General features: G+C 40.6%; 3 protein-coding genes and 1 pseudogene across 3 annotated transcripts; 2 read left to right on the forward strand and 2 right to left on the reverse strand.

The window, feature by feature from the left end:
- The first annotated feature begins 741 nt into the window (after window positions 1-741).
- On the forward strand, window positions 742-2,614 carry LOC136279655 (uncharacterized; annotated as a pseudogene).
- Window positions 2,615-2,735: 121 nt separating this feature from the next.
- Window positions 2,736-3,834, forward strand: LOC136279656 (uncharacterized). The gene is made up of 2 exons (XM_066163594.1): window positions 2,736-2,763; window positions 2,945-3,834. The coding sequence occupies exons 1-2, from the start codon at window positions 2,736-2,738 to the stop codon at window positions 3,832-3,834; spliced, it is 918 nt and encodes a 305-aa protein (XP_066019691.1).
- Window positions 3,835-7,764: 3,930 nt separating this feature from the next.
- On the reverse strand, window positions 7,765-12,973 carry LOC136279376 (uncharacterized). Its single transcript, XM_066163047.1, has 4 exons — window positions 9,938-12,973; window positions 9,556-9,628; window positions 8,457-9,284; window positions 7,765-7,926 (listed from the first exon to the last, which is right to left on the reverse strand). The coding sequence occupies exon 1, from the start codon at window positions 12,438-12,440 to the stop codon at window positions 11,301-11,303; it is 1,140 nt and encodes a 379-aa protein (XP_066019144.1). The 5' UTR covers window positions 12,441-12,973; the 3' UTR covers window positions 7,765-7,926; window positions 8,457-9,284; window positions 9,556-9,628; window positions 9,938-11,300.
- Window positions 12,973-17,173, reverse strand: LOC131771184 (serine-rich adhesin for platelets-like). Its single transcript, XM_066163044.1, has 6 exons — window positions 17,015-17,173; window positions 16,691-16,776; window positions 15,658-15,763; window positions 15,050-15,103; window positions 14,772-14,876; window positions 12,973-13,951 (listed from the first exon to the last, which is right to left on the reverse strand). The coding sequence occupies exons 1-6, from the start codon at window positions 17,171-17,173 to the stop codon at window positions 12,980-12,982; spliced, it is 1,482 nt and encodes a 493-aa protein (XP_066019141.1). The 3' UTR covers window positions 12,973-12,979.
- Between the last annotated feature and the right edge of the window lie 266 nt (window positions 17,174-17,439).

Below are 17,439 nucleotides of genomic sequence, written 5' to 3' on the forward strand. Positions count from 1 at the left end.
ACACAAACACAGCGTGACAAACACAGTTGTTAATCTGGGACAAGGCTCCTTCGTTGACCAGTAAAACTCACTGCTTTTCGGTCACTTTTTTTTTATTTGAGGGGTGGGGAAGGGGAGGGGTGCTATGCCGCACTTTGGTAGGCTAATTCCTGTCCCACATTTGTTTGTTTTCTGGATGTTCCGCAACAGTACCTGGTGCTGCTGAGATTTTTTATTACCCGAAACTGATTCCCTACAAACATATACAAAGAAATCGGTTTTAGAGATTTGATGCTTATAGAGCAAACCTTTTCGTAGGTTCATGAGATGGAAACAGACCGTCCAGGAGAGGAATCAAGTGCTGGCAGTGAGTCATCTTCTGATGGTCTAGAGACGGACTTGATGTTTCTGGAAATATCATCCCAGGGGTTGAAGGATGACGAGACGTTTCTCAGTCCCGATACTGCAAGCCTCGTCTCCTCAACGAGTGAAGAGAGCATCACCTCAAAGCCAAATTCCTGTGAAAAGTTGAACGAGTATCTGGTATACTAGACGAACCGCAGAGATTTTTTCTTCTGTGCTCCACGACCTAACACCTAGTTGTGCAGGTTCTCTTTGGCAAGCAGTCGTCTCTTATCCTGCCATGAACGAAGCACTCGGGCTGGACGAACTCTCCGAAACTTCCAAATGCTACTTCCAGGTCTTAGCTGAGGCATATGACAAAGCCCATGGGTGGGACACAAGACGCAAATTCTTTCGATGATGTGTGGCGTTTCCAATTATAATGATATCTCGAGATTCATACCTGGCTTAAGTAGATATCGTTTTACCATAGCTAATCTGCATCGTCTTCAGCACGGAAGCGGCGCTTCAGTGACCCCCCAGCCTTCATCAAAGATAAGAGTCGACCCAAGACAACTGGATCACTTCTTATCTTATATAACAAGCCCCCATTTGGTGCAAGATCTGCCATTTGGACAAAAAACACTGAAGCTCTCCTCTGGACAACTGGTTGAAGTACCCAATGTTATTCGCACCATGATACCGCAAAGGATAGTGCGTCAGTATACCCAGTACTGCAAAGAGACTGGATTTGAGGCGTTCAGCAAGCGGACGATGCTGCGTGTTCTAAATGAATGCAAGGCCTCGACCAGAAAGTCTCTCCAAGGCCTTGACTATTTTGCAGCAGACGGGGCGCGTGCGTTCGATGAACTAGAAGGCTTGGTTCTTCAATTGGGGGAGCTTGGTCTTGGAAAGGAGTGGCAAGTGCAATACGTGAAATCATTAAAGGTGGCCAAATTCTACCTGAAGGGTGATTTCAAGGTAAGCAACCGAAAGTGTCAAGAGTTCCAAGAAAATTGGATTATGTTTTTCAAGCAGAGTGATCTTATTTCACAAATGGATGGAAGTATAGCACGAAAAAACCGTTCCGATGACAGGTCCACCCTGAATGGGAAATATACGTCGGTTTTTGCTCTTGGTATTCGTTTTTTATCAGTATAAATTATGCTTGTAATAGATTTTATCTTCTCAGATTATTGAGGTTATTCGATTTAGAAAACATGAAGCATACATATTGCATATATTTTTTGTCGTTAATGTTGTAGTAACATGGTAATCCATGCTTTGTGTCAAGCTGTGTTTCCTATTTTCACTCAGGTTCACGTGAGCTCTTCTTCTCCCGTTGCAAGTCATTGCAGTGTATTTGCTCTGAGTGACACCGAAGATTCTGACCTGCGGCAGCAATGCAAACACAACCATGACGAGCTCTGTGACCAATGTGAAAGCTTGCATTCGACCCTGAACGACATATCTACTGCGGTCGATGAAGCATCTTTTACCACAGAGGAAGACAAAGACGAAGCTTTGTTTCTCGTTAGCTCTGCTACGCTTGCCATCCAGTCATGGAAGTGCCATTTGCTGAGGTCGACCCATCAAGATCAGGCTCGTTTGGACGTCATCGATGCCCTTAATTCTGGAACAGTATTCATTGTAAATGACTGGGCCATGAAGTTCTTGCCTCAGAGATACCGCGAGTCACAGACAGACTGGTTTGGTAAGCGGGGTATTTCTTGGCACATATCTGTGGTATACAGACGAATAGAGGGTGTGCTACAGTGGCAAGCCTTTATCCATGTGATTCAGTCCTGTACCCAAGGAAGTTCTGCTGTTACCGCGATTATGCAACATGTTCTAGCCACATTGAAGCGAGAGTATCCTGAAATCAACAAGGCCTACTTCAGGCAAGATAACGCCGGCTGCTACCACTCCTCCCGCACGTTAACGAAGTGCCAAGAAATTTCATCGAACACCGGAGTGAAGATAGTCCGCGTTGATTTCAGCGACCCGCAAGGCGGGAAAGGGGCTGCAGATCGACTAGCTGCGAGCTGTAAAAGCCTCATTAGGGCGTTTATTAATGAAGGCCATGATGTCTGCACCGCCAGCGACCTGAAGGAAGCTTTGTTATCCCATGGCGGTTTGGGAGGTGTACGAGTGGTTTCTCTGGATACCATCGAAGAAACGCCAGACGATGTGCAAACCATTACAGGAATCACCAAGTTGAACAATTTTGAGTTTAGTTCAGTGGGCTCTATTTCCTGTTGGCGCGCATATTCCGTCGGCCAAGGGAAAGTGATCAAAATAGAAAAATCCTCTTCTGGTGAGTTAATGGTTCTTGAATGAGCCCAGGCCTTTCTGCTAGTTTATGATAGTCTGTTCTGTAAGGTTTCTATTAATAAGGGAAAAATTTTATCGCAATGCATCATAAAAGACTTTCCATAAGAGGTTAAATGTTTACAAAACGCTGCTCAAACAAACAAAACACAAGAAAAAGGGGTGAGTATTTTAAACCCCTCTTACACGGTATTCTGTCGTGGGCTGCCTTTGAGGGTTACGCGTTGATGCAAGATAATTATTTCTTAGCTGTGTGGCTGTCATATTTATATTTCTCTTATATCTTTTGAAGGTCCTGGACAAGAGATTCTGCAGCCATCATTTTCTGCAGGAGATTTCCGTTCCTATAAAAGTATCCCCCACAAATCGTCAGGGGAAGAAAATGTGGCTGAAGAGACAGCTTCCATAGAACGTGACCAGGCAGCAGGGGTGTATTCATGTCCTCAAGACGGCTGCACTCGTGTTTTTCAAAGGCTTTCAGCCTTAGAAAAGCACTTGTCACTTGAAAAATGTACCAGGGTACCAGAAAAAAATTCTTTAATGGACTTGGCAAAAATTGGCTACAAATCGTATTTGGAGGAAGGTGTGGGAAAGCTGCCATCGCTTCAAGCCCCTGTACGACAGGAAGATTCTCGTGTTTCTCTGAAAGAAGGATGGGCTCTTAGAGTAGTAAGGAAGGCTTACAGGTTCAGTGAAAAGCAAAAGTCATACCTTTTATCTAAATTTCGAATAGGGCAGACGACAGGCCACAAGCTTGACGCAGAGGTAGTTGCTCGAGAAATGCGTCGTGCCCGGGGCACCGATGGTGCACGACTATTCCAGTCATCAGAATTCCTCACAACCACCCAGATCACCTCCTTCTTCTCAAGACAGAGTGCCTTAGTACGCCAGAGAGATCCTGATGAGGCTGATATCCGAGCAGCTCAAGAGGAGAGTAATTTTAGCGAAGCAAAGGAGACTGTTGCTTCAATACAACTTGACCATCCCCTGATCTACGATCAGTACGATCTTTGTGAAGTGGCGCTAAATGACTCTTTGAAGATCTTGAAGCTACCCATGCTGCAGCACATGTGTGAAGACCTTGGCCTCGATATACCATCAAAGCCCATGCGTAAAAAGGCCCCGTACTTGGCTCTACTGAAAGAGATTGTCAGCAAATGTACTTGCCAAAAGTCATCGTGATGCTGACTTTCTCTTTAGTTTAGCAGAATAGAAAACTGAGGAAGAAACGAATTAACGGTGACTCGTTCCTAATCGTCAGTTACTAGTTATCTCATTTTTAAAGCTCGTAGAGTAATTAGAAGTTCTTTCGTTTTGTTCTGTTTTTCTTTTAATCATGCCAATATTGACCCTCACTTTCCTTTTCTGGTCTTCACATCGGTAATGAAGTTTACTCATCTGGTAGCCGACACATGCAAACTGACAGACGTGAGAGTATTCAACCTACATTTCTTTCCGCTCATTTTGAAATGCGGGATTTCTTTCTATAATTTAACGACATAATTATTTCATTTGCGGTTTCTACGCGGGTATGTTTCAGCACCCCCGACACGTTTCCAATGGCGTTACGTTGCGTGACATTGATAATCGCAAGGATAACAAGAACTGTCGCCTTGCATTTAATTACTTTGAAGGTCAAAAGTCGCCTTTCCATGTATTTAAACCTACAGAAAATGAGTTCTCAAAGTAAAAGATAAAAAAAATATCTAATTTATCAGCATGGAATCAAGTACTAATCTACTGAGTAGCTTCTCTCGAATGTATCTTTTGCATTACTTGAATGTGAGTTGGTGCTAATGTAATATGTACTTCACTTGCAGATTTTTAGCCAAAAATTTTTTGTAGAACCTTTTCAAATATCTTACGGAATAATTTACTTGTCCCTTTACATTTTCCGAGCTACAAACCGACACAGCAGAGGCCGGATTTAATTTGGAGATTTAACAACTCGATATGATTAAATTACCGTGTTGTTTGTTTACACACTTTGCATCGTTTTGCTCGCTCAAGTCACAAACACTTCTGCCATTTTCGAAGGGAAGCAATGCGATTCCGAGCATTACACTTTCCACAGTGAATGGAAAATAGCAATATTTCACGAATATGTTGTTGAAAATCTAAAATATGTGGTACCAGGTACATTTTTTTCGCGTGAAATATCACCCGTTTTTCGCTGCCATTTTACGCGGTCTGTGAGGATGTTCTTTCAAGGGCTTAAGTAATCCCAAAATCGATGTGCCCAAAAAAAATCACTCACTAGAATTGAATGAGAATAGCTGTCCTAATATCGTGTGAAGTTTGGTGTTGATTGATTCCATTTTCATCCTTAAACGGGGCTTGGCTTTTGCAGTTAATTTTTGACTGTGCGTCATGCGGAGCCTGAGCTCCGGAAGCCTGAAAACCGCGTTTTCAGATTTTCGCAAATTTATGAAAATTTAATAATCGCTGAAACTTAAAAACATGATTTTTGAAAATAGTTTATCAAAGGGTATCTTTGAGCAAAATATGAGCAATTCACCAAAACGGTCGTTGACGGACAATTCTCGATCCTGACAGGCAGCCATTCTTAAGAATTCAGAAGCCTTGCAACTTCCAGCTGGTTTTGTGGAAAAGCAGGAATATTTTTAAGGGAAAAGTTTCCATGACAACTGGCATTTCTCACTAAGGAACAGGTGGAACGTGCAATAGCTCGCCCCAGTATGACAGACGGAGACCGCGAGAAACTGGGATTGAAAAATTAGAGAATTACGCGACCTTCCGGCGAAATTTCAGTGTACGTTACGTAAACAGCGTTTAATCGCAAGAAAATTACTTACACCAAAGGCGCGAATTGCTTCAAACAATCAAACAGAATGGAGCGCTCCACCATTGAACTTTTTACCCAATAACTACCCTCCCCTTTATTGAGAGGGAAATCTGCTCCTTTTAAGTAGCTGTACCGTGTTCTCTAAAATAATATTAATCCACTACTTCAGCGCGCTTGAGTATAGACTGTGTCTCTAGCCCAAAATTATGCAGTTCCTGTTCGCAGATCAATAAAATTTCCAACAAAATTATTTGTCGGGCTTTAACTAATAGATTTTCGAAAATTGGGCAATCGGTTGCGCTTTCCACCAAAAAGAGGGAACACGGGGATTAAGTTCAGGGAACTCTTCGTGAGGCTCACGGAAATCTTCAGAATGTCCAAAGAGATCGCTGAAAGCCCTCGAATTTGTGTGGGTCGTCTACAAAAGATATTGGGAGGTGCATATACTCAGGTCGTTTTTTGCCAAGGATTTTTTTCAGTACCAGGCTTTTTTATTGGAATGAAGAAAAAGTTTGAATCTGGCAAAACTGAGATTTCAAGCAACAAGGTATAGTTTAAAGAGAATTGGACGAACCGAGAGCAGAAGATTTGAATTGCCTCAGGGAGCTAAGGAATTAACGTGGCCAACATGAATCTTTTGATCCCTGTAGGCGGGAGAGTCCTTCGTAGAGACAAAGCCTTAGATGACGTTGAACTTAAATTTCATATCTTCCAGACATTTTTTGGAAGTTTAGTTTGAGAAAGTTCTTTTGACACTCAATCAGGCACTTGATCAAAAGTCATCTAATAAGGCAGGTATTCCTGCGCATTCAATTCTTCACTGCTATCTTCATGGTTTGGTAAATGAAGACAGGTTGTATTCCTTTTCCTCTTCTGAAGTCAGCTTTCTTGCTTCGGCTGTTTCGAATGTTTCGTGCTCCACGAAAAGATCGCCAATCATCTACACATGCTAAAACTGGGGCACTCGGCAAGAATCTTTTGAAATCCGTGCAATGATCTGCAATGACCGATGCTGAGCAATCACTTTTGTGCAAAATTAATTGAGCAGGTTATTTCTTCTAAATACTGTAGACAATGCTCTTTAAAGAGAAAAAGCAAAAATAAATCAATTGACGGGTTGTCGTCACGAATTAAAAAGTTGTTCAGAGCTTTCATTAGGTATCGATCGTCATGGTTGCGAAACTTAAAATAAACAACTACTTTAGATTTCCAAACAGCATTGCGCTGCACAATACTGAAAACAATCATGTCACACATAATGGTTGGATTCTTTGTTGCTCAGTTTTATCTTTGTTGCCAAAAAAAAGAACCGAAATCAGAGCGAAGATTCTGTGAACCTCATGAGCTGATAATTCAAAACACTTCCAACGGGTTTAAAAAAAGGCAGCCGAATTTTAACCCTTGCTGAGTAGAGAATTTAAGTTGAACCATTTCCTCGCAAACTTTATACGGAAAATTATTGTTTTATGAATTTTTTTGTCAATCGAGTTTTGTTTACGAAATATATTTTGCAATAATGCGGGTATCAGCGGCCATCCCGAGGGGTCGACCCCCGGGCACCCAGGGGCATTTGTCACAGCTACCGTGACAAATACATGTTAAAGCCCCTCGGGTAGGGCAAAAAATTGGGACAAATACCCCCACCCCTGGAGCAACCTGGGCAACATATAGTCGGTGTTGCCTGTTCCTCGATGCAAAAGTACGAGTGATCATGGTTTACTGAAGCCACATCAGCACTAAAATCCACACAAGTCTCTATGGAGTCCTCAAATTCGAGCTTTCTGGGGCAAACTTTCTTGGCTTGCGGTTGTTCATCACACTGTCTCTTCCTATCGGCAAGACGCTTCGAATGCGAACTAACCGTATGAAATTGAAATCTCGATGTCGCTTTCCTTAAAATGCAATAAACAGATTCTTGGATCGCCGAGTGTCTTGAATTTTTTATCCGCTCGCTTACAGAAAACCTCCCACTTCTTACGCTCATTAAGCCTTGTAGGAAAGCAAAAATAACTGAGATCAGGTCGTTTCTTACTCCCATTACGGCACAGAGCAACAGCACAATACTTGACCATGGTACACAGGAAAATAAACTACAAAGGACAAATAAAAGACGCCAAGATTTCCCGATTTGTCAAACGCACATAGCTTTCCTTGCAGTGTTTGTTTTTATTATTCGCGCCGTATTCCCCGGAGCCTCGCTTTGGTGCTAAAGTTTCGCCACCAGTCTCTCACGCTGAAAGATATCGAAATTGGGCTATTTCTGCGACGTTAACGTTATTTTCCCCCGAAATCATTGACACGCTTCAGACATTTTTGACACAGTCAAACATTTAATTACATTTGCTCACTTATTTTCACATCAATCTTTCACCTGTATGGTAGATCGCTTTACTGTATTTTTCCCAAATTCTCTTTGTTTTCCGTCAGAACAATAGTTCTCAACATCAGCCTAGAGTTTAAATAAGGGACTTGTCAGAAATTAGCAGGGGGGGGGGGTGGGAATTTTAAATTTGGGTTCGGAAATTAGGTGACCCATCCCCGCAATGGGAGTTAAATTTGCTAACCCTCCCCTTGAGCTTGGCCTAAAATATCATGACCCCCCCCTCTTGTATAAATGATAAAATCTAGTTCTTGCAATACACTAGGGTGCGTCAGTATTATGAAAACTCAAAATATATTTCTAATCTGTTCCTTGTCATGCTACATACATACATTTTCGATGACAGCATTAAGAGTCCGACTGATCACTCGACTCTCCTATTTCTCCCAATACAAAGTCTTCATCACTAGAACAAGTGGGTAATGCCTCATCCCCTTCATCCACCTCACATTCATCATGATCATCCACCTCTTCCACACTGAGGGAGCATTGTTTGTACTAACATTATTAATAACAACATTATTCATAATTTCAATAAGACTATATAGCATTGTTATAAATGAAAAGTACATGTTTGTTAAATTCTTGCTATAGTACTTCACAGTTTATATCCATAACGTTCCGTAAACCGTTGTATTTTTCTCTTTTTTTGGCCAAATAAAGAACTTCCTTTTTCTTCTGTGGGTGAACCTCTACATGATCACGGGCATATATTTGCATGACCCTCCCCCTTTTAACTGCCCATTTTTCATGACCCCTCCCTTTTCTGAGGCTCAAAAAGTTGTGACCCCCTCTGTTTCCACCCCCCCTCCCCCCCTGCTAATTTCTGACAAGTCCCTAAGCCGTTTTGGTGTAGCTGACTTTAATTTCCTTTATTTAGAAAATTTCCCCCTTCTTTCGCGTTAATTTCCATTATTTGGAAGCAAATTTACCTTCAAATCGTGTTAATTTTAAGTCGCAGTTATTTCCAATACGTTAATTAACACGAGCGTTAATTTCCTATAATAAGGTATACTGTTTTTAAATGCACCACCAAGCAAAGCGCACAAAGGATGAAAACCCCCAAAATCAATTACACTATGAACTACTTTTAGATGATTCAGAAATAACACTATAAACAGGAAATGATAGTGGTCTGCCCCGTGTGTATATAAAAAATCCATTGAGAAAGCTATTTATGTTTGTCATAAATCGAGGACAGATAACAAAATTCACTGTCAGGCTGGAAACCTAATTTGATCTAAATCAGCCTGCGTTGCAAGCTATGCTTTACATTACAAGTTCTAAGGATGAATTTAAGTAAGGTTTGCTCAATGACAATTGTAGCAAATAAAAGGGGTGTTTGTGATTTCCATTTGCCGTCCTTTTTTCTTGGATATCTTCACGCATGGCCCATGATACCAAATGAAGCATGACGGGCCTTGAGAATCACACTGAATCATGAACCTGAAAAATAACAAAAAATAGCATAAGTCGGCAAACAAAAATCACAACACCCAGTCCTCTGTTTGAGAAAAGTACAAAGGCAATCGAACAATATAAAGGAATAAACTATGTACAAGTTCGGGAACCATTAGGAACAATAAAAACATTCTTATTAGTCCTTATTCACAAAGTTAGTGAGAGAGCGCGACAAAACACGAAATACATTGAAAAAGTAGAATTGAAACTTGCAACACTAATTGCCTTATTTACGTTCTTGATCAGAAAGACTTACCCATGTTCTATATCTCTACAATAACACCAGAGATCTCCGCCATCATCACTTTCAATTTCATCCTCTTGTACAGCTGTTAAAAGAAATGTATATTCAACAATAAATAAAAGTTCCTTGCTCAAAAGACCAATTTCGAGATGTTAAAATTCATACTTGGCTCCGAGGCTTGGGGGGATAAAACAAAAGAAATGAATAATTCAACGCCGGACCTCAATGTGATTTCGATTGTTTTATTCCCCCAAGCCTCGGAGCCAAGTATGAATTTTAATATCTCGAAATTGGTCTATTAGATCTCCTTGCATGTAGTCATTTTATCAATCGGATACATTCTGAGGACATTACAATACAGCAGCAGTTACTGGCTCTTGATATGTAACCTTACCTTGGCGATCCTGTCTCTTCCTTGCTCTAGTTTCAGCAGCTTTCTTAGCCCCTGCCTTTCTTCTCTCTGATGTTAGGCCAACGTGTTCTACCCAAATACGAGCATCTTCAGCAGAAAGAAGCACCTGCTTGGCGATGTTTTCTTAGTCTGCCTGTGTCCACTCTTCATTTTTCTCAAACTTTAACTTGGCCGCTGATTCCAGCTGATCTTTTGGCGGGACAAATACACATTTCTCTGTCCCATTCCTTGCAACAAACTCAGCATGATCATTTGGGTTTAAATAATGGCCGGTGCAAAGGCCCTTACATCGGTCACATGGCTGTCCCCAACAATGCTTTGGGTCTGGAACAGGAATGGGAAGATACGAAAGGGGTGGTCCACCAGCGTACCACACAGGCTCTTTATCAGGTTTACCTTTTCTGCAGACTGGGTGAATGCAGACATCTTTGTAGCATGGTAGGAGCTGGAATATGTACTGACTTGGGAGCCCCTCCACCATGTGCCGATCTCTAAGCTACCAAATTTCTGTGAAGTATTCAAAAAGGGCTGGGTTTTCTTCCTTGAGTTTTCTTTTGCTCTGCTGTGAACCCTTCAAAAATGCAATAAGGTGAGGTCGTCTGCTTTTGTAATTCCTTGCAAGATCATTCCTGTTGCCCTTAAAAAGCGTTATGGACGAGTTTCCAAATGGCGCATTATTACACTTGCTGATATAAACATCCGTAGCAGCATCAAGATTTCTTTCAAGTTTTTCATAATCAATTGACCCATTCTTTCCAAAGTTGGATCCATGAATGGTTGACGGAATGAAGATATTTCCATGGGCTACAGACAAACATCCATTTTGAAGCTCAACTCTGTTTAGGTATGACGAGCCACTGCAGCGGGTGGTGACCAAGGTGCACACTTTTTCCTGTTCCAAATGTCGCTCGGTCCACATAAATTGTACTTCTTTATGTGACGGACCTTCATCAGCTGCACCGTCTACTCGAATGCAATCTATTGGCTTGTTCTTCATGCAGGGCTTGAATTCCTGTTCATTCTCGAGCATAACAACATCTGCCGCATGCTGCGATGGATCTTTCGGGTACACAATGTGTGCTTTGACAATGCCTGCTGAGTATTGGGGAGTTGTTTTTGTACCTGGCACTAGATACGATGTCACTTGTAATATGGATGCATATTTGTTGACATAGTCTGTTCTTGTTGTGACTTCTTGTTGACTTGCATCCGAGATTGCCTTATACTGCTTATGAGTATATGTGGTGTCTAATCTGAAGCCAGCTGCGTCGTCACGATTGATTATACACTTGTCTCTACCATCTTCTAACTGTATCTTGTCCAGTCCTTTGTAGAAGGAGGAACTTCAGTGTGCATCTGGGTTTAGCTTGATGTTAAATCCTTTTCGAGCCCTTCTGCAAGTAATCTGTGCTGCACCCCAATAGCGTTTGGAAGATTGGCGCCTTTTGTTCCGGACAACAGACAGCTGGACAATTGCCCCATAACTAAACTTTCTCTGATACTTTCTTTCAGGGTGTTCTTTGATTTTGCGGTATGTCACACGAGGCCCACTCTTAACGTTTCCATCAAAGGTGGCAACACCCGTTCTTCTCCATGCATCTGCCCCAATTCGATTTTCATGTACGAAATCTTCAATATCTTTCCCAAGGTTAGGGAATTGCTTAAGTAATTTTGAAGCACGTTTTGGAACTCTTCTCTTCAGTACACTTTTCTCTGCCACCAGCTTTAGAAACCTTCTCCTATCCCTTTTCTTCTGTTTTCTCTTTTCGTTTACCACAAGTGATTTCATCTTCTCAGTGAGTCCTTTACCCACATCCACCCAATCCTCTGGATCATCGCTCTCTGAATCAGACAACACATCATCATCTTCTCTTGCTACTCTTCTCCTCTCTGTCATCAAGAATGCTTGCCGGGATTGTTCCACTAGTCTTTCTTCTTCATCAGACAAGTCACTGAAGGGCAGGAATGCTGCAAAATCCACAAGCACCTGGTTTAGGACCCCAGGGGTGTACATGTGAAGCAACATCTTCAATTCCCCCACAAATGAAAACCAATTGTGATTGTTTTCTCTAAGAAGCATCAGGAGGTGTTCATTGCCTGGTGCAGGGGAAACTGTGGCCATTCCTTTCATAATGACATCAGGGTCTAAGGCACTGCTGTTGGGTGGAACATCGGAATTCTGACCATTGTTTTCACTATCCACGTCATCGGGGCAGCCTGTGTCACTGCCATTTTCACTTGTTTCATCGTCACTTGATTCACTTTCGTCACTGTCACTTTTGGAATCATTACCACAAAATATACCAAGTTCTTCTAGGATGCAGTCCTCTTTTACATTTGACAAATGATCTACTGCATCACGAATCTCCCTCGCCTGTTCAATAGCATTTTCAACAGTGTTGTTTAATAATGTCAGATCTGATATACCATACTTCTTTTTAGCTGCTTCTCTCGACATGTTACCACCACAACTCACTGCATACATAATAAGCCTCTTGTCTTTCTCAGAAGAAGCAAGGTCACAGACAATCTTTAAAGTTTCCCTTGAAATGATGGGAAATTGAGTGTTACAATCTGTGGACACTGACACTGTCCTCAGGAATTCTCCTAATTTTTCATAGTTTACTGCTGTATTGAGCTCTGTCACAAACAACTTTTTCTGACCTTTTTGCAATTCCAATGGAAATATTGCAACTAGCAGCTGCAATATTCGTCTTATGGCTTTATCAGACTTGTACTTGGCGCCTGGGGACAGGAAATGGGATGCAAAGAGACTCCTAAGGGGAACAATGCCACTATCATCAATTTGCTTTGCTGCATCAGTGAGGTTGGTGCATTCCTTGCATGAAACAAGATGATTCCTTTCACAGTGATCTTCTCGTGCCACAATAAACTCTTTTAAGGTCAGGTCAGTGATCAGGCTGTAATAAATTCCGTCCTCGGTGCGAGCAACATCAGACAGCGTACATGGCAAATACTTGGAATATCGGAGTACAGCATTTTCTTTGTGCCCCACAGACAATCCTATACGGTCCGTGGGGCTTTGAGAAAAAGTGGATCATCACTTTGTCCATCCTGGCTTGAGCTGTGTGGAGAACTCTGATAGCCAACAGCTGCCTCGGCACTGATGGAACTACATGATGTACTGCCTGCACTCCAACACTCACTTGGTGTACCTTCTTGCATGACAACGTCATGAACATCGACCTCACTGCTGGTGGATTTGGTTGAAAATGCCCTACTTGAACTGGCAACATTTTTACCTACACTGCAACACTCACTTGGTGTACCTTTTTGCATGACAGCATCATTGACATCGGCCTCGCTGCTGGTGGACTCGGTTGAACTGCATGACCCAGATGAGGTAGACACATCACTTGGTCCTTTCGATTTACTAATGATAAAACTTTCCATGGTTTTCAGCTCTGCTCTGCCCTTGGCACTTTTTCCCTTGTGATACTTCATTGACCGAGCATCAGCCTTTTGAAGCTTACTAAGCTCTGCTTGCAGCTTTCTCTGTTTCCCTCGCCATTCGGTTATTTGGGAGACCACTTCAGCGGCTTGAAGGTACTTTTCACCAGTCACAAACTTGCTTCTTTGAAGCTCTAACAACTTTATGGTATCTGTGGCACTTGTCATATCCTCCACCAACACCTCAGTTCGTCGCTGACGTTGGTCGAACAGCAACTTCTGACGCTTTGCACCTTCCTTGGCCATTTTTTCATCACCGAACACTTTTGATCTAGATCTCTGTTTCTTGTAACTGTATCCACCGGAATCAGCCTTTTCTCTTGCTAACTCGAAGAGCTTTTTCCTATCTTTAAGGAGACTGACATCCTCTTCACAACAAGCTAAGGCACATCTGTTGATTGCTTCTTCATATTTGGAAAGTGTCTGGTTTTCTGAGCGACCGTATATTCTACTCTCTCTTTCCAGGACCTCTTTGTCTACCGTTACAGCCACATTTTTTGCATCTCCAATACCCCCCTGGCAACCCTTTAAAATAAAGAAAATTAGAAATACCTTATCAATTATTAATAATGAAACACCTTTTTTATTATTATTTATACTGTTATACACTGAAACCACGATTAAACGAGGTCCCTGATTTAACACACAAATTTATTCAGGCTGGCCAGAATTACCAAAAATGTGTGGAAAAGAACCCCGATCTAACGAACCCCGATCCGAATGTAAAATCTGCCCAGATATAACAAATACATGTCATCACACCACAGGAGATGAATAATCGACTACAGTAAAATCTTTCAATTTACCAAGACAGTTGTCATCAGTCCATTACAGTCATATACATGTAGCTAAAATAAATAGCACTGTTGTGGCCATCTGATCATCAATTTGCACAAATATATATTTTATTATATTTCTTGAACAGTATTATGTAGCATGCGGATGTTTAAACGAGCTTGTATAATTCATAAATAATTCATAAGGAAAATACAAAAGAAATGAATTTTTAATGAATGTCTCTAAATCCCGATGTAGATCAACTGGGGTTGATGAATCATTGAGTAAATTATTCGCCTTATTAGTATGCTTAACTTTTGATTACAATGAGGTTCTTTGTATTTATTGTTCATTTCACAAGCACAATAAAATATTCGCATGAGATCTTTATGGGATTTACATTTTACATTTTCTTTGCACTTATTGTTCATTTTACAAGCACAATAAATCATTCCCATGAGATCTTTATGGGATTTACAATGGCTCGCTAAAGTGACTTGCCATTCTAAATGCCCATAAAGATCTCCCACTCATATTTTATTTGCTACTTAAAGCTAGTTGTACTTACTGAAATTGTAGGACCAACTCCCAGCACTCTACTTCCCTGCAAGATTACCAAGGTTGTTTGTTTTAACCCAGATTTTCTTTGAGATACTTGTGGTACTTCTGAGGACTACGAGGGAAAGAGGTATACAACAGTTTTAAAAGAAGAGCATAATTTCCACTATCATATTCTCCATCTCCTCTCAATGATCCGTATTTTGTTGGAGGTCTTATTTGTTAGAATTACAGTAATGAATATATATATATATTGTTGGTTGATTTCATGACAATAAAAACTCTCACCTGTTGGTCTTGGTGAGGATGGAAATCATCTGGTTTAAGTTGTACAAGTAGTAGCTGGTGGAAAAGAAGAACACATGCTAGTCAAATTAATGAACCTTAAAGTGCCCCTGCGATCAAATTTTATAATATTTTATTTCATTTTTCGAAACAAAACATTGTTATTATACACTGCAATTTTAAGCCAGTAAGTCGTTGACGCCACTTCCTGTGGCTTCTTTTGAAACTAGTGGAACATGCAAATGAAATGGTGGCTGCTAAAATGATAAATGTACAGTCAAAAATAACCGCCTTCCTGTGATCAGATTGAAAAACGGTTTGGACAGGTCAGTAAATTATCACATTACTTTCTTTCAAAAAATGAAATAAAAATCAACTATAATATTTGATCTCAGGGGCACTTTAAGTTGCTTTACATGACAGAAGATTTCAACATCACCTGTTTTGTTGAAAGGAGTGGTAAGGTTTGTAAACAGTTTTTTAGATGAAACAATGTTTGGTACATAGTACATGTACCTGGTGTGTACATGTACACTGTGTATAGCACAGGGAATGAATTTCAAAAAGTTTAGGATTCGCAGAATCAATTATGACAAATCAAGTCTGCTTACCTGCTTTTTAGCAATTTGCAAGATGGTCATTATGTCCCCAATCGCGTTAATGCCTAACTCTTGCAACAACTGCTTTGTCAATTGGGAGAGGTGCTTTTGCTGCATCCTTTAAAAGAAATATCATAAGCTTAATAAAATACTTAAAACAAAAACAAAATTGTTTAAGCTAGCAATCCTGATCTCATTAGGTAAATTGGTGGTGAGGGCAACAATAACTATATAAAAATTCTCTTTATGTATTTTTTTAGATTATCGGTAAATTATAGATGACTGACATCATGAAGTACTATACCAAACCATCGTAAATTACTATTTTCCTTTGATAAATATGCATTCCTAATTTTCAGTAACAGAGAAATTAATAACTATCGCAGTCTGATTGAAATTAAAATATTCACACCTGAAAACTATTATTAACATTTATATTTACATCTATATTTAAGTTTGCATCAGGTAAATGCAGGGCTTCTGATCAAGTAGTCTCTTGCAAAAATATAGGAGAATTTGGAAGCAAATATTGGGCCACTATATATATTGGGCATGGGACGATAATTATAGGAAAAATATAGGACCTTTTATGCATTTACAACATATGGGTAGATATACAAGGCTTCGAGTGGTCTTAAACACTGTTTTCCTCGAAAAATATTATCCACATTTTTAAACTGCAAAGGGGCTAGCTCATCACTGCAGATGTGAACAAATGGCCGCTTGTTCCCCTCATAGCCATTCCTAAGCATCACTCAAGAATATTTTCAAGTTTTTAGGACATTTTTGCCCTCTGGTCTGACCGAAGGGAGCCTAAATATTTCATAAACACAGCTCACTGAACAAGCAAATCCCATTAAACACATACACAACTGTTTGCCTATTTTTCTTAAATAAATCCAGCTAAAAATAAACATTGGTGTAGGCATTTATAAATGGCACTGTGAAACCATGAAAGCTTCAGCTTATTAAAGCTATATGAAATATTATCGAATATAAAAAATTTAGGAAATATAGCTCTAAATATTTATCGAAAAAACCGTACCTGTTTTCCTCAAACTTTTTCGCATATTGTTGCGAAAGGTCTTCTTCTAACCCTGCATTTAAAAAGAACTGTTTCCAATCCATGATCTACAGGGAAAAAACACATTCAAATCCTGTTAAATAATCGAGCAACTAGTTATAAACTTATTGAAGCTGACGAGTTTACATTCTCGAAATTCGCAAAATTTGTAAGAAGATAAACGTTTTTGAAGTGTCAGTCCCTAATAGCTTTTATACAAATTCTATCCTCATTCCTTTGTTCTGTCTTCCGACAATGGATGGCTCATTATTTATATCTAATTTGAATAATAATGGTATGACTTACCTCGAGGGCTAGAAGAACATCGAGCGAGCGAGCTTGCTTGTCCTGTGGCGAAAACCGCTGAACGTTGAGACAGCAGATTACGTGCAAATCCCGTGGGTATGGCCCCGGGGTATTTTGCCAAAAACGCAAAAGCGCTCTAATGCCCCGTGTGCGGGGCATGCCTTTGCTACAAATCCCTTGCTAAACCCGTGGGTTGCCCTTGGGTTGCCCGGGGGTCGACCCCTCGGGATGGCCGCTGATACCCGAGATAAAATAGTTCAATCAATTATTTTGAGACAGTTTTGATTTGTAGATTCCATCAATGACCTAACTATTCTTAACGGAGTGAACGCTACTGTTTTGTACAGGAAATCTGATGTCCAGAAGTCCTTCATGAGAAAACAATACTCTTGTTGGAGTGGCATGGCGTTTGTTAGTGATATAGG

The sequence above is a fragment of the Pocillopora verrucosa genome, chromosome 3 (assembly GCF_036669915.1).
Source record: "Pocillopora verrucosa isolate sample1 chromosome 3, ASM3666991v2, whole genome shotgun sequence".
Taxonomy (NCBI): domain Eukaryota; kingdom Metazoa; phylum Cnidaria; class Anthozoa; order Scleractinia; family Pocilloporidae; genus Pocillopora; species Pocillopora verrucosa.

Coding starts and splice junctions, on each gene's coding strand:
- LOC136279656 (XM_066163594.1), top strand. CDS start 2,736: ATGCATCATAAAAGACTTTCCATAAGAG. Junction 2,764..2,944: donor TAAAAGACTTTCCATAAGAG/GTTAAATGTTTA, acceptor TATCTTTTGAAG/GTCCTGGACAAGAGATTCTG.
- LOC136279376 (XM_066163047.1), bottom strand. CDS start 12,440: ATGTATGCAGTGAGTTGTGGTGGTAACATGTCGAGAGAAGCAGCTAAA.
- LOC131771184 (XM_066163044.1), bottom strand. CDS start 17,173: ATGCCCCGCACACGGGGCATTAGAGCGCTTTTGCGTTTTTGGCAAAAT. Junction 15,104..15,657: donor TGCAAATTGCTAAAAAGCAG/GTAAGCAGACTT, acceptor CTTTTCCACCAG/CTACTACTTGTACAACTTAA. Junction 13,952..14,771: donor GAGTTGGTCCTACAATTTCA/GTAAGTACAACT, acceptor TTTATTTTAAAG/GGTTGCCAGGGGGGTATTGG.